Source organism: Danio rerio, chromosome 6 (assembly GCF_052040795.2).
Source record: "Danio rerio strain M-AB ecotype USA chromosome 6, GRCz13ab, whole genome shotgun sequence".
Lineage (NCBI taxonomy): Eukaryota > Metazoa > Chordata > Actinopteri > Cypriniformes > Danionidae > Danio > Danio rerio.
Window position 1 is genome coordinate 58,160,709 of NC_141026.1, and position 16,792 is coordinate 58,177,500.

Below are 16,792 nucleotides of genomic sequence, written 5' to 3' on the forward strand. Positions count from 1 at the left end.
GAGAAGAGGAGGAGCTTGAAGAAGCACAAAGCATTTACACCTCTTTTTTTGACACTCCCGGGTCTCCTATCAAAAGAGAATAGCATTGTCATGAAGTTTTGAGTTTCTGTTTTTTTTATGCTCAATCCTAACCAGTCGCAGAACCTGTATGGTGTTGAGCAGAACTGGTTTGATGCCGGTTGAGGTGGTTTCAGGTTTAGAGTTATCCACTAGTGCAGATTACCTTGAACTTTGGGGAATTAGAATGTATTTGTTTACTAATTGAGACTATTAGTTAATCTCATTCATGGACTGAAATTTTGTCGGCTAGTCATTTACAGTGCTCAACATAAATTCATGAATATTTTTCTCCATTTTTCAGTCAAAATACAGTTGATAATTATTTAAATACTTAATTAAAGTATTTAAATAATAATAATTATTAAAATACATGCATAATTAAATAAATAATTATTAGCCCCCTTTTTATTTATTTTTTATTTTTTTCCCAAATGATGTTTAACAGAGCAAGGAAATTTTTACAGTATGTCTGATAATATTTTTTCTTCTGGAGAAAGTCTTAATTGTTTTATTTCGGCTAGAATAAAAGCAGTTTTTAATTTAAAAAAAATAATAATTTTAAGGTCAAAATTATGAGCCCCTTTAAGCTATATTTTTTTCAATAGACTACAGAACAAACCACTGTTATACAATAACTTGCCTAATTACCCTAACCTGCCTAGTTAACCTAACTAATCTAGTTAAGCCTTTAAATGTCACTTTAAATATTACATTTAATCAGTAATTTAGTTAATCAGCAAAAATACACACTCAGGCCCTGTTTACACTAATACGTCCTTGTTTTAAAATGACATTTTAGAATGAAAAGGATCCACATCCACACCGTGTTTTAGCTAGCATTTCTGAACAGCCCTCCGTCCACTGAAAACGCACATCACATGACCACACGCACACTGTCATGCACTCGTCTGAGTGAGCTCCAGAGAGCAGTGCATGTCGGACAGTTTATCAAGGATGTACCGCTGGATCGCGTCTTACTATAGTTGTTAAAGGTGATCTTTGGTTAATCTTGTCTTTATCTAACGACTCTTCTTTCTTTTGAATCAGGTGTGTCAACGTGTCACAGCGTCAGTACACTGCTTCAGTCTTTCACTTTCACACTTGTACTTAGTAATTTTAGTGAAAACCTCAGATATGGTTCGTTGTGCACCGTTTTTACCGACCAACCTCCTGCAGAAAAGTGATTGACAGGTGGTAATTTGTGTGCAACTTATCTTTATTTATTTATGAGATGTTTATGGGTAAAATAAAGATCATGCGAGTCAGGTAGTTGAAAAGGGTAGGCTACAAATAATGAATTCGTTATGAAATAATTAACTGTTCATAAATAATTAATTCACCTCCGCCTATGACGACGAGGCCATCGTCTATTGCGATGTTTCCCATTAGACATCGTACAATGCCAAATTGGTCGACATCGCCAAACCCTAAAACCTATATGCATTGACAGAATTGTGTATAATATAATTAAGAATGTATATTAAAGGTCCATGAAAAACCTCGTTTCAGCAGGGTGTTTTCACACCTCTACTTTGGAAAAAGTCAGAAAAGTGGGCGTGTCTAACTCTGTTTTGATATTTGATTCGATGAACTGCTGTAAGTAATGTTTGATACCGCACGGCGAATGAGAGAAAAAAAACACCCTCAGCATTTCCCGGAAACTTAGATGCACACGGCAGGTAGTGTCAGAAAGCCGCGTGTGTTATTCCGGTCACAAAATGCGGTGAAAATCCTACACAAGGTTAAAGTTTGGTTGTGGTGCTAACATGTTTACACTCGGTGCAATAGTTCGATACAAACAAACTGAATAAACAAAGAGCACTGGTCGCTCACTTACCCAATCTGTAGAGACAGGACAATCACCAGCAACTAGAGCCGCGTCTTTATTAAGAGGAGACTACAAGCGAATCTGGATCTCAGCATTTGCAGATGAGAACTGCACTCAGGTAAACAATAATCCTCCTTAGACACGTAAGTTATTGTTGTCGATCGTCGCGTACACTGTTAATCCACACGTGACTCCAGCTGCGCTCTCACAGAGAGAAAATGAAAACAAAACTTAACTGCAGCAAACTATAAAAGCAATACTATAAAACTATAAAAGCAACACTTCACGCTTGTTTTGCCGACACAACATGGCGTCTCTGTTGTCTAAACACTGTGACACTAATGAATATTAATGAAGTTGCACAATAGAGCGTGCTGATTGGTTTGAACCAAGCCTTACTCATGCATTAATGCATCACACTGTAAGACGTAATAAGACACACTCTGGCACAGACGTCCAGTCTGCACGCTGGAATACATGCTATTATGTCATGGCCGTGACGCAGCTTCCAAAATTCGTTTCAAACCGGAAGTACGAATTTGCTTGAAATAACGCAAAAACAACTATAGGTGTCCTAAGAGTGTTTTAGCAGTGTGGGACACATATACGACTGTCAACAGCTCAAAAAAGGTGTTTTGGTGTTTCGTCACCCTTTAAGACAATTTTTTTTCACACGTTATTTTTATCGCATCAGCTAGATGTAGTGTGGTTTCAGTAGACGTGTTGCAGATTTTCATCTCCATTATTACCTTCATGATCTCTGTTTGCTCTCTCTGCACCACCTGTCCCCTTTGTCCATCCACTGCCTGCTTTCTAGATAAATATGATTCCAGATGGATGTGTTTTTATCGCTAGAGTGCAGAGACCCAAAGACCTGAGCTGATCTGAGAGCTGTGCGATGGCCTGAGCATTTGCTGATCAGCTATAGAGATTAGGGCTTGTCTATGTGTCTGTGTGCAAGACAAAAGCAGAAGCTGAATGCCTGTCTCTCTGTTCATCATGTTTGGCTTTTGGTCTACATTTATTTTTGCTGTTCATTCAAAGCCATCATTGTGTCCGATTCACTATTATTTACTTAATAAATAAGTTTAATGCAATTTCTTATGAAGTTCATAGAAAATGAAAGTTTGCATTAGGCTTTGTTAAACTGCTCTCTGGAATACTTGATTCTGATTGGCCAATCATGACATTCCAAGGTATGTTATTTCCAGATAACAACCATATAAAAATATGAATAGAAATCTTTCTTAAACGTATGTCAGAATAAATAGTCATATATTTATTATGAATTATGGCTCATATGATGATTTAAAGTGGCTCAGTTCAGTCAATATTTAAGTTAAATGTGTTTACTATGAATTTACTTACAGCTGCACACATTTTCCCATAATTTTTTTTTTTTTTGTAGTTAACCTAGTTAAGCCTTTAAATGTCACTTTAAGCTGTATAGAAGTGTCTTGAAAATATATATAGTCAAATATTATTTACTGTCATCATGGCAAAAATAAAATAAATCAGTTATTAGAAATGAGTCATTAAAGTATTATGTTTAGAAATGTGTTTAAAAAATCTGCTCTACGTTAAATAGAAATTGGGGAAAAATTAAACAGGGGGGCTAATAATTCAGGGGGGCTAATAATTTCAACTTCAACTGTATGTAGGAGAGCGCTTCCAACATTTATCGTTTTGCTCTCCATGACGTAGTTGCGAATATATTTTTCATGTGTAAGTAGCATAACTGTAAATGGATTATATGCCTCATTTAATGTCCTGCATTTAAACAAAGCTTGAACTCAGAGCTAAAGACGACTCAGAAGACGGTTATGTTTCAGAAGACTGTGGTTATGTCATGGTTTTTATTATATTTTATTTAGATTTTATCATTTATAACCTCTTTCCTTGTTTTTATTTTTATTTTATTTTGATTTGACTGTTTGTAAAATGTTCGCTTGTTCTCATTTCACTGTTTATAGAAAGAGTTAAAAAAGTTCCTTGGTCAACTTTTTATTATTTTGTTATAATTTATTTCATTTTAATTTCAATATTTGTAAAATATTTTCTTGATCAACTTTTATATTATTTTAAAATTTCATTATAATTTTTTTTATTTAATTTTAATTTTACTGTTTATAAAATCTTTGCTTGTTTAACTTAATTATTTTATTTTATTTTGATTTCTCTGTTTATAAAAACTTTTCTTGTTCAAATTTTTATTTCACTATCTTTTTATTTTAATTTTAGTATTTATAAAATATTTTCCTGTTCAACTTTTATATTATTGTAATATTTTATTTTAGTTTTATTTCATTTATTTTTTTATTTTGTTTTGATTTCAGATTATAAAATCTTTCCTTGTTCAATTGTTTTATTATTTTAACATTTTTTTTATTTTTTATTTTTTTATTTAAATATTTATGAAACCTTTTCCTGTTCAACTTTTTATTATTTTGACATTTATATTTTATTTAATTTTATTTTAATTTCAGTATTTATGAAACTTTTTCCTGTTCATCTTTTTATATTTTAACCTTTCTGTTTTTTATATTAATTATTTATAGTTTATTTTATTTTCACTGTTTATAAAATCTTTTTCTTATTCTACTTTTTATAATTTATTTTATGTATTTTATTTTGATTTCAATATTTATAAAATATTTCCTTGTCTTGCATTTTTAAAATTATTTTTACATTTCATTTTATTATTATTTTTTTAATTTTTTTGTTTGTTTTATAAATGCTTTTACTATTTATAACCTTCTTTGTTTCCAGATTGTACTATTCTGGACATTTGATTTAAGTTCTATATAAAACATTTTACTACTACCACTGCTAATATTACTGTGTAATTTATTATATGTAAATCAGTGTTTTTGTTGTTTTATTTGTTTGTTTTACCAGTCAGTAATGTTTTCGGTCATTTTAATATTCCTATTGTTGTTGTGTATATTACAGTGTGGAGATCCTTTCCAAGAAGAAGACCTTGTGGTTTTGAATGGTACTAAAGAGGAAGTGGAGACGCTACAAAAGGCCATGGAGGAGCGTCGATCAAAGGCTAAAATTGCGAAAGTAAGCTGATGCCTTTATGATGCAGAATATACGGGGAAGATAAGTTTCGAACTTGTCATCATTTTTCTCAGAAAACGTATTTCTAAAGGTGCAGTTGACTTTTTCACCAGATGTTAGTAACAACCAAAGAAATCCATATATCCAAAGAAAGCTAATATAATTAGTACAAATGAAGTAATGCATAATAAAATGTATTGTATTGAACACATGAAGAAAGGAAGCTGTAGAAAGACAGTAAAAACCCAGAAAGCAGCTGAAATCTCTCAGTAGTTCTTTAGCAACCCTCTGCCTTTCCTTAGTATAAATGAATCTCAGCTGCTTCAGTTCAACATCTACATTAGCAGAGGATGAAGATGAAGGTGGACATTTCAGCAAGACAGCCATGTCACCCTGCAGCCCAAGACCGGTTACTCACTGAAGCTAAGCAGGGCTGAGCCTGGTCAGTACCTGGATGGGAGACCACAAGGGAACACTAGGTTGCTGTTGGAAGTGGTGTTAGTGAGGCCAGCAGGGGGCGCTCAACCTGTGATCTGCGTGAGTCCTAATCCCCCAGTAAAAGTGAAGGGGACACGATGCTGTCAGTGGGCGCCGTCTTTCGGATGAGACATTAAACCGAGGTCCTGACTCTCTATGGTCTTTAAAAATCCCATGGCACTTCTCGTGAAAGAGCAGGGGTGTAACCCCGGTGTCCTGGCCAAAGTCCCTCTATCGACCCTTATGATAATGGCCTCCCAATCATCCCCATCCACCGAATTGGCTCTATCACTGTCCCTCCACTCCACCAATAGCTGGTGTGTGGTGAGCGCACTGGCACCGTTGTCCTATGGCAGCCGTCGCATCATCCAAGTGGATGCTGCACACTGGTGGTGGTGTGGAGAGACCCCCCCCCCCCCCCCTCTCATGATTTGAAGCGCTTTGGGTGTATGGACATACACAATAAATGTGCTATATAAATACACATTACATTACATTTACATTACAATGATCCAAAACACAGCCAAGGAAACTCAAATGCTTTCAGAGAAAGAAAGTCAAGCTGGAGAATGGCCCAGCCAATCACCTGAGTCGATTCCAATAGAAAATGCAAAAAAAAAAAGCTCAGATTTGATAGAAGAAACCCACAGAACCATGAAGACTGTGACTCTTTTTCTTTAAAAAAAAAATCACACCTGAGCAATGCATGTGACCATTCTCCATACGAGAGGTGTTTTTAAGCTGCCATCACCAAAAAATCTTTTTATATAAAGTATTAAATACATTTCAGTAATTCAGGGCTTTCTCCTGTTGTTATTACACACAAAGATTTTTTGTTTTGTTTTATTTTTATGTTTGTTTTATTTGGCTTCTTACCAAAACCTGCTTCAATTGTATGTCTCCTTTAGAAATATTTTTCCCAGGAAAAAACATGATGTCTTCAATACTCGTTTCCCCCACTGTAAATGTTTTAAATGCACTGTTATTAACAACCACCTATAAATGCAAATATGTTTTTGAGAGAAGAAGGAATGAAACTGCTCCCTGAAAAGCAATAAGAGCACAGTCACTTTTTTTTATCTGCTTTCTTTTTCCAGGAAAACTAGGTGTACCCAATGTAACTCAATCCTGCCGAAACCTCCTCATTCATTTCCAATCATTTGTAGCTGTACAGAAGTGCTTGCTATTGCACACTTGTATTTGTTATTTGGTTATAAACACTGCTTTGTGAATAGAATAGTTTTTGTAATTATTTTCTGCACTTTGTTATTGTTTTAGTTAGGTGCAGCCAATGGAACTGTCGAAACGTCCTCTCATTCATTTCCATTCATTTATAGCTGTATTAAACCGCTTGTTATTCTGCTTGAAATCACTAACTTGTATTTCTTAAAAAAACATAGGTAATATAGTATAAATATAGGTATATAGTATTGTCATGATTAAAAAGGCTTATTTGTAGACATTTGCTGAATTTTGTTATTTACCTGTAGCAACTAATGAATGCAGCATTTTTGTTAAGTGTATATATTATAACATTTTTATATTATTGATATACACTCACTGGCCACTTTATTTGGTACCCCTTACTAGTCCGGGTAGGACCCCATTTTGCTTTCAGAACTGGCTTAATCCGTCGTGACATAGATTCAACACGGTATTGTAAATATTCCTCAGAGATTTTGCTCCACATGATAGCATCATGCAAATGCTGCAGATTTGTCGGCTGCACATCCATAATGCAAATCTCCCGTTCTACTACATCTCAAATGTGCTCTATTGGATTGCGATCAGGTGACTGTGGGGGCCATTTGAGTACAGTGAACTCATTGTCATGTTCAAGAAACCAGTCTGAGATGATTCATGCTTTATGACTTGGCGCGTTATCCTGCTGGAAGTAGCCATCAGAAAATGGGTACACTGTGGTCATAAAGGGATGCACATGGTCAGCAACAATACTCAGGTAGGCTGTGGTGTTGACACGATGCTCAGTTGGTACTAATGGGCCCAAAGTGTGTCAAGAAAATCTCCCCCACACCATTACACCACCAACACCAGCCTGAACCGTTGATACAAGGCAGGATGATCCATACTTTCATTTTGTTGATGCCAAATTTGGACCCGACCATCCGAATGTGGCAGCAGAAATCAAGTCTTCTGCTTCTGTATCCCATCCGCCTGGATGTGTTGTGTGTTCAGAGATGCTCTTCTGCAGTCCTCTGTTGTACCGAGTGCTTATTTGAGTTACTGTTGCCTTTCTATCAGCTGGAACCAGTCTGGCCATTCTCCTCTGACCTCTGGCATTAATAAGGCATTTCCGCCCACAGAACTGCCGCTCACTGGATATTTTCTCTTTTTTGGACCATTCTCTGTAAACCCTAGACAGGGTTTTGCGGGGTCTTAAAAAGTCTTAAAATTACTGAAATATTGTGTTGTAGGTCCTAAATCTTTTTTACAGGTCTTAATTTTCCTTTATGTATTGCTGCTCAATCTGGCCAAAACCCAATCACTAACAATCACTAACAATCAATCACAAGTCAACAAAACTTTAAACTTGTTTTAATTATTTTTCTTACAATAACATTTGTTTAAAAGTTCTCCATGTATTTATGCTGAGGACTCCGACCTGAACATATTGTTGTGCATAGATTTAGTTTATTATAGTTTTTAAAACTTAAAAAATTTGTTCATTTATTTTTTTTTATTTGTTTGTTTATTTAAAAAAAAGTTTATGTTGGGAAACAATGGATAGAAGTAGAGCTTGCTTGTTTTTACACTATTTAAACTATTTTGCTAAGAAATTAAATAGAAAATGTTTATATTTTCTATTGTTTATTTATTATTGTATTATTAAATATATTAAATTTTTATTATTTTTTTTGATAGGACAAATAGAAATCTTTTCCATCTAGGCCATTTGAAAAAAATCCTTAGCCTTTAGCTCCTTATAAGTCTAAAATTTCATTCATAATGGTCTTAAAAAGTCTTTTAAATTTACCTCGATGAAAACCTGCACAAACTCTGCTAGAGATGGTTGTGTGTAAAAATCCTAGTAGATCAGCAGTTTCTGAAATACTCTGACCAGCCCGTCTGGCACCAACAAGCATGCCATGTTCAAAGCCAATTACATCTTCTTTCTTCCCCATTCTGATGCTCGGTTTGAACTGCAGCAGATCGTCTTGATCATGTCAACATGCCTAAATGCATTGAGTTGCTGCCATGCGATTGGCTGATTAGAAATTTGCGGTAACAAGCAGTTGGATAGGTGTACCTAATAATGTGGCCGGTGAGTGTTTATGTTACTTAAAACACTGTTATAAAATATTATTTTTTTATTTTTTACTTTGCAGAAATCAAAGAAGAGCAAAGATACTAAAGTCTCCAAGACCCAGGATTCAACAGGTACATGAAACATTCATGGTTATTTCAGGAATTAAAATGTTTGGGATCATTTATCTAATTTTTATCTGCATAGTAGGTATTCTGAGCTTCACTGTACAGCCACAACAGTCGCCATAATAGTGAAAATAAGTGTGATATTTGCTGATAATCATCACCGTTGCACCAGAGCTGTCAAACCTCACTTGTTTTGAATCATAACAAACAGTCTTGTTACCTGCAAGTATAATAATTCTGTGTTTGTTGTCTGTTGTTAATTCGATGTTTGACGTAATCACAACTGAAGTACAAAAAGAGGGCGGGGCATCGAGTAGCTCCTCCCCTTAAAAAAAACAGCCAATAGCATTTTGTTTTTGTCACCGCTCTGCCAGTGAGAGTGGTTAAGCTCAATCGCATTAAATGGAAAGCAGATGTGAAGAAGGTAGCGTGGTATATCAGATACTAGAGAGCATTTAAGTAGTCAGAAGAAAAGAAATTAAAGTGTGAGGTGAAACAAAACGTTGATCCATTTAGGTGGAAACAAGTGTGCCGCAAGCCTGCGTTTGAGTGAGGGTCTCGGCCGTTAGATCGCCCCCTGGGGGCTGGCTGCAGTACAAGTCATAAAGCCCGCCTCCTCCGTGTTAATGAAGGAGACTTGAGCCCAAATAAAAAAAATTAATTACACTTGCAATAAAATGTCCCGAAAGATGGTTCTGGTGGATTAAGGCACTGGTTATTGTGCTGAAATAGGTGCAGATCTTCATTTTTGTAAACAGTTTGTTTTTAGCAGTAATTTAATGCTGGGCGTGTCATCGTGATTGACAGCTGTGATTGACAGTTTCTCAAAGCAGTGCGTCTGAGCTTCGGCAGGAGACTGAAGTGTTATTATTCGATTTCTGTGTTATTTTACCATGACAAAATGAGCTCAGCAGTAAACTATAGTTTCTGACATACATGATCCTGGTGGAACACTGTTTATTCGCTAAGGTCAGGGCTTTTTTCAGGCTTTATTAGTTTGCTGATACACGTACGCCTAGCCACCCAGATAGCAAAACACACTCGGGCCAGTTCCTGCTAGATTCCAGCCGGAGACTTACCCCTCAGAGCTCAGACTGACTACCTCTGCTGGACCCACTCCGGATGCCTGGACTCACTGCCCGAATCCAGCCCGAGTCAATCAAGCCAGATGCGGCGGCCGAGCGAGCCGGCGCTGCCGCATGTGAGCCGGAATCAGCCCGCGACGCCGCGAGTAGGTTATGCGCTGCGGACCGGAGCTGGCGCGATTGAATATAAAAAACCCTCATATTTGTTAACGTTATTACATCCATTTGTGTTGATAAGACAGCAAACGCATGCTGAGAAGTTCGGGGGGCGTGGTTGATTTTACATAAAGCGTTTGGTTGGAAGCTCGACTCCGCTCATTTTCGCGGCTCCTCCTCTGGCTCCATCAGACAGTCCTTCTGCGCATGTCAAGGCTCCAATTTCAGCAGTCTTTTGCGACAGTTTGTGCCCGTCAGGCAGGCGTTTTGCCCTCAAAGCGTTCAATGGGAAAAGGGGCTGTTGCGTCGTCCATATTTTTTACAGTCATTGGGTGGAAATGACAAACTGCAAGCTTCAGATGTTAATATCAGTTTTATATCTTCTAAACATGAATTTTGTCACTATGTTGGAGCACACTGGCTTTTAAATATCCTTCAGACTAACGTACTGATACTAACATCTAGACGTTAGTGGCGTAGTGGCGCAGTAGGCAGTGCTGTTGCCTCACAGCAAGAAGGTTGCTGGGTCGCTGGTTCAAGCCTCGACTCAGTTGGCGTTTCTGTGTGGAGTTTGCATTGGGTTTTCTCCGGGTGCTCCGGTTTCCCCCACAGTCTAAAAACATGCGGTACAGGTGAATTGGGTAGGCTAAATTGTCCGGAGTGTTTGAGTGTGCGTGTAAATGAGTGTATGTGGATGTTTCCCAGAGATGGATTGCAGCTGGAAGGGCATCCGCTGCGTAAAAACGTGCTGGATAAGTTGTTGGTTCATTCCGCTGTGGCGACCCCGGATTAATAAAGGGACTAAGCCAACAAGACAATGAATGAATAAATGAGAAAACATTATTTTGATTTCATTGGACCTTTAATACATATGTGTAACAATAAGTTTTTGGGGGGAATCTCACAATTGCAAGTTTTTTTTGTTTGTTTTTTTTTTGTTTAGGTTTTTCTCTTTCAGACAAATGGGATTTTTTTTCAAGCTCCAGCATTTTTGGAAGCTCATTTCTGCCATAGCAAAAAATATATAATCAAAATAATAGCAAATAAATAGCTCACAATTGGAAGTTAAAATTTTATCTTTTTCTTTTTTTTTCTTTTTCATCTTCATTTTTTCAAGCTCTAACATTTTTGGAAGCTTATTTTTGCCTTGATAAAAATATATAATAATAATAATAATAATAATGATAATAATAATGATAATAATAATAATAATAATAATAATAATGAATAAAGGTAAAGAGGACCTTCCTGCTATTGCACATTGAATAGTTCGCTTATTTTCTTTTTTATATTTTTATTTTTTGTTATTACTGTATTGGTGTTGTGTATGCACCCTATACTTACACTTGCTGGGCATTTGTATGACGTTTGAGGAATTTGAGGCTTGCAGACTGTTAGCTATGTGTCTCTTCTGTTAAAGCCACAAAAGGGAAATTAGTGTTGGGGATGTTTAGTTGTATAATTGTTTTTGTTGTTGTTAGATTTGTGCAAATTTATTAAAAAATATTTTAAATACAGTATTTAAAAAAGTTATAATAATATGAATAAGTAATTCAAGTGCAAGTTTAAAGCTGAGCTTTCCTTTTCTTTTTTTTTCTTTTTCTTTTTTTTTTTTGAGCTCTAGCATTTTTGGAAGCTCAATTTTACCATGACAAAATATATAATAATAATAATAATAATGAAGGGCAGCATGGTGGCGCAGTGGTTAACAAAATTGCCCCACAGCAAGAAGGTCACTGGTTCGAGCCCCAGCTGGGTCAGTTGGCATTTCAGTGTGGAGTTTGCATGTTCTCCCCGTGTTGGTGTGGGTTTCCTCCAGGTGCTCCGGTTTCCCACACAGTCCAATCACATGCGCTTTAGGTGATTTGGATAAGCTAAATTGTCTGTAGTGTGTGTGTGTGTGTTTGTGTGTGTGTGTGTGTGTGTGTGTATGGATGTTTCCCAGTGATGGGTTGCAGCTGTAAAGGCATCTGCTGCGTAAAACATATGCTAATGCTAATATGCATATTTATAGAGAGAAAAAGAGAGAGACCCCCCCCCAACCAAAATCTGTGTTCTTTTTCTAACAATATTGAGATCTATTATGGTTTTTAACATTAGTTTGAATTAGGGTTTTATCAGCTTTAGTAGTAAATAATTATTGTAAAAAATATATATATTTATTACTGTTTTTGTTTATAACATTTTTGACATTTTAACATTTATTTTTCTTATGTTAGGGTTTCAGGTTAAGGAATTCAAGTAGGAAATATTTCCCTGCCATTAAAATATAAACAATATGCAAAACAAAAATATATACAGCAATGAACAAGAAAAACAACTAGGAGTTGCTAGTTATATGTATGATGTTATTTATTTATCTATTTATTTTTACAAAAAACATTGTAATTTTATTTTTTTTTATTTTTTATATATAACAAAATGGTCAGTTAGAGCTTTTGTTAAAAACATACCAATTAGTCAAAATCATTGTTTTTTACTGCTACTCAGTTTGGGCTTTTAGTTCCGCCTAAAGTCTCTTTTTGCTTGAGATGTGGAGTAACATAGAGTGAGGACAGGAGATCTTTATAGGTAGAAGCATGCATTCAGGCATATATCCTGTGGGTGTTTTTTTTTTCTTTTCTCTTTATAAACAAAAATATCCTCCTGCTTTTACACATCCTTTTGTCTGAAGGGTGTTCAGGGTTTACCTGCTTTACTACATTACATCTTTTAGACAGGTGTGTTAAAAGATTTAAAGTGCACAAACAAGCTTAGTAAGTTAGGTGATTCTAATTTCATGATACCCATATAATTTCTCATAAAATGTTGCTTAAATGTTTCATATGAATACATGAAGGCTTAATAATAATAATAATAATAATAATAATAATAAGCAAGCCAGCCAGTCAGTCCATGGGGTATGAATAATTTTGGGCTTGACTATATATCAATGTGACCAAAACCAGTAAAAATAAATGGCATTTTATTGCTACAGAATGTACACTGGTGCATACCTAGACTTAAAATGTTTCTTAGGCAAAGTAGGAATAATAATTGTGACAACATTGGTTGTTATTCTTGTTTGTTCAGAAATGCAATCTGAATACCATCTGAAATGAATGCATGTAAAAGTATAAGTATAATCAGTATGAGAACCTTGCTTGTTAATCTTGTCTGTTCAGGAATACAATATGAATGAATAACTTGTACAGAATGTATTTCTGACTTCCCATGGTTTATAGCATTTCTGCAATATTATATCGGTTTAAAAGTTCAAGATCAGACATTAAAAGATAGGGAATGCATTTTAATTCCAAGTCATGTAATATATCAGGTTTTTTTCAATGCTTTTATTAAAATATAAATGCTTTTATTGCATTCTTGTATGCCTGTTGTTAACAAAATGATATTGTTCAGCTCGATTTTATTTCTTGACTGAATAGAAGAACAAAATAAAAATATTTTAAAATAGTATAATAAACAAAATAACCTTGTTTTTCCATTTTACATAAGATAATTTTCATTACCACATTGGCAGGTTTTTTGGCTTGTTTTAAGGAAAAACTCTATATTTTGTCATTAGTTCTGAAAACAAGCACAGCAAAATCTTCTGAGTAAAATTCTCAGTTCAGAGAGTATTTGGTACTTTTTATAATAAGGCAAACAGGTTAGTAAAGCTGCTGTTTGTGGAGTTGCTTATTGATCGAGTTGATCCTCTGCTGAAATTTTGAGAGAATTAATGTATTATATTTCAGCTGATTTCATCTAAGGCTGTGACTGAAGTCGGTAGTATTTTTCTGTTTCTCTTCTGTGTTTTCTGCTTAATATCAGCAGGTGTTTATAATCAGACCCCAATCATCACCTAATTTATCCTTTCATTGTCTCATTAACTTGAGCAACATTAACTCAATTTAGAGAGAGACCAAATACTATCTAAACTGAGTAAATTTTACTCGGAGGATTTTACTGTGTATGTTTTGCATGTCGGCGAGGCAGTGGCACAGTAGGTAGTGCTGTCGCCTCACAGCAAGAAGGTCGCTGGTTCGAACCTCGGCTCAGTTGCCGTTTCTGTGTGGAGTTTGCATGTTTTCCCTACATTTGCGTGGGTTTCCACTGGGTGCTCCGGTTTCCCCCACAGTCCAAAAACATGTGGTACAGGTGAATTGGGTAGGCTAAATTGTCCGTAGTGTATGAGTGTGTGTGGATGTTTCCCAGAGATGGGTTGCGGCTGGAAGGGCATCCGCTGCGTAAAAACTTGCTGGATAAGTTGGCGGTTCATTTCACAGTGGCGACCCCGGATTAATAAAGGGACTAAGCCGACAAGAAAATGAATGAATGAATGTTTTGCATGTCTTGAAAATGTCTCTTGATTTTAAGAATTTTTAGATATTTGGCTGGGCTCAAAAATGAACCTTTTGGCTTGGTAACACATGGTGCCACCAAAAATTATAAGCATCATTACTACAAGTTTTATATTAACAGATTCTTTGCATTTGAAATCAACAATTATCAAAACAAACAAACAAAAATCTGCATGCACTCACCAGCCCTGCATGCAATACTGGACATGATTGAGACTTTGTTAATGATAATAACTGTGCTGTGTTCTCACAGGTAATGTCTGACATTGCACAGATGCTATTGACATATTACCTATTTTTTGGATATGTCATCCTTCAAGAGTTCACACATAGATAATGCTTAACACTATTAGCAGGTTTGGCATGCTATCCCAGGAGAAAACCCTGAGTTCGGAGATAGATGAGCCCAAAGCTCCCGCCTGGTTAATGAGCATTAAGAGGGATACAAGATCAGGTAGTTCTCTAGAGCCCCCCTGATTCGTTTGGCCTATGCCAATTGCCAATTTGTGGCCTATTGATTAATAAGATGGCGTCTTCCAAAACGAAGACAGGGAGTAAATTAAGGCTGGAAATTTATGTTAAATTTGGAATAATCCGATTGGCTGGCTGATGATTACAGATAGGGACCAGCTGTGGTCAATCATATCACATGCGCCTCTCGAAATTAGTTTGTGAAACTTCACTTCAAGAGTTTACACGTAGATGATGCTTGACACTGTTTGCAGGTCTGGCATGCTGTCCTGGGAGAGAACCCTGAGCTCGGAGATAGATGAGCCCAAGGCTCCCGCCTGGTCAATGAGCATAAGGGGTATACGAGAATAGGTAGTTCTCGAGAGCTCCCCAAAATGCTACTGACTCAGAACAGCAGCTGTGTATTCGAAAAACACCCCCCGAAAGGCTTGAAATAGGTGCTATATCCGGCTGCTGGATATAGTGGTTGAGAAGGAAAAAAAGAAAGCAAAGGGAGACGCAGACTCCGGAGAGGAACACTCCTCTTGTAGATATAGCTGGGGGGATGGCAGCACTACATATAAATGTATATGTAGATATATGAATATATGGATATACATAAATATGTAATGGGGTAATCTAGGGCCAGGGAGGGGCACTGGCGTGATTCGAAACTCGAAGTCACAGCTTGGGTAAGTTGAGCTATCAAAGGCTAGCTCCAAAAGGAGTCTGGGAAAAGGGAGTGGGCAGTGAACTTCTATTAGAGGGTGACATGCCAAGGTCTCCTGCAAAAGTCGATGCTCAAGGATATATATACGCACATATACAAATACATACACATACATATTCATTATATATATATATATATATATATATATATATATATATATATATATATATATATATATATATATATATATATATATATATATTTATATATATATATATATTTATATTTATATTTATATATTTATATATATTTTTATTTATATACATATATTTTATATATATATATATATATATATATATATATATATATATATATATATATATATATATATATATGTATATTTTATATATATATATTTTTTATATATATTTATTTATATATATATATATATATATATATATATATATATATATATATATATATATATATATATATATATATATATATATTTATATATATATTTACACATATATATATATTTATTTATATATATTTATTTATATATATATATATATATATATATATATATATATATATATATATATATATATATATATATATATATATTTATTTATATATATATATTTATTTATATATATATATATATATATATATATATTTATATATATATATATATATATATATATATATATATATATATATATATATATATATAAATAAATATATATATAAATAAATATATATATATAAATAAATATATATATATATATATAAATATATATATATATATATATATATATATATATATATATATATATATATATATATATATATATATATATATATATTTATTTATTTATATATATATATATACATATATATTTATATTTATATATATATATATATATATATATATATATATATATATATATTTATATATATATATATTTATATATATATATATATATATTTATATATATATATATTTATATATATATATATATATATATATATATATATATATATATATATTTATTTATATATATATATATATATATATATATATATATATATATATATATATATATATATATATATATATATTTATTTATTTATATATATATATTTATATATTTATATATTTAAATTAAATATATACACACACACACACACACACACACACACCCACACATGCATAAACATATTAATAAGAGAAGCTAGGGCCGAGGAAAGGCAGTGACATGAC

General features: G+C 34.2%; 2 protein-coding genes across 4 annotated transcripts in view; one reads left to right on the forward strand and one right to left on the reverse strand.

Moving 5' to 3' along the window:
• The window catches only part of slc12a5a (solute carrier family 12 member 5a), a 2,560,186-nt gene that overhangs the window by 2,118,315 nt on the left and 425,079 nt on the right, over positions 1 to 16,792 (reverse strand). The window lies entirely within an intron of this gene.
• Positions 1 to 16,792, forward strand: part of rtf2 (replication termination factor 2) — a 65,187-nt gene that overhangs the window by 33,490 nt on the left and 14,905 nt on the right. For 2 of the 3 annotated variants that reach the window (NM_199742.1, XM_087255043.1), the window contains 2 exon segments: positions 4,841 to 4,954; positions 8,776 to 8,827. In NM_199742.1, coding sequence (NP_956036.1) covers positions 4,841 to 4,954; positions 8,776 to 8,827 — 166 coding nt within the window. 3 annotated transcript variants of the gene reach the window in all.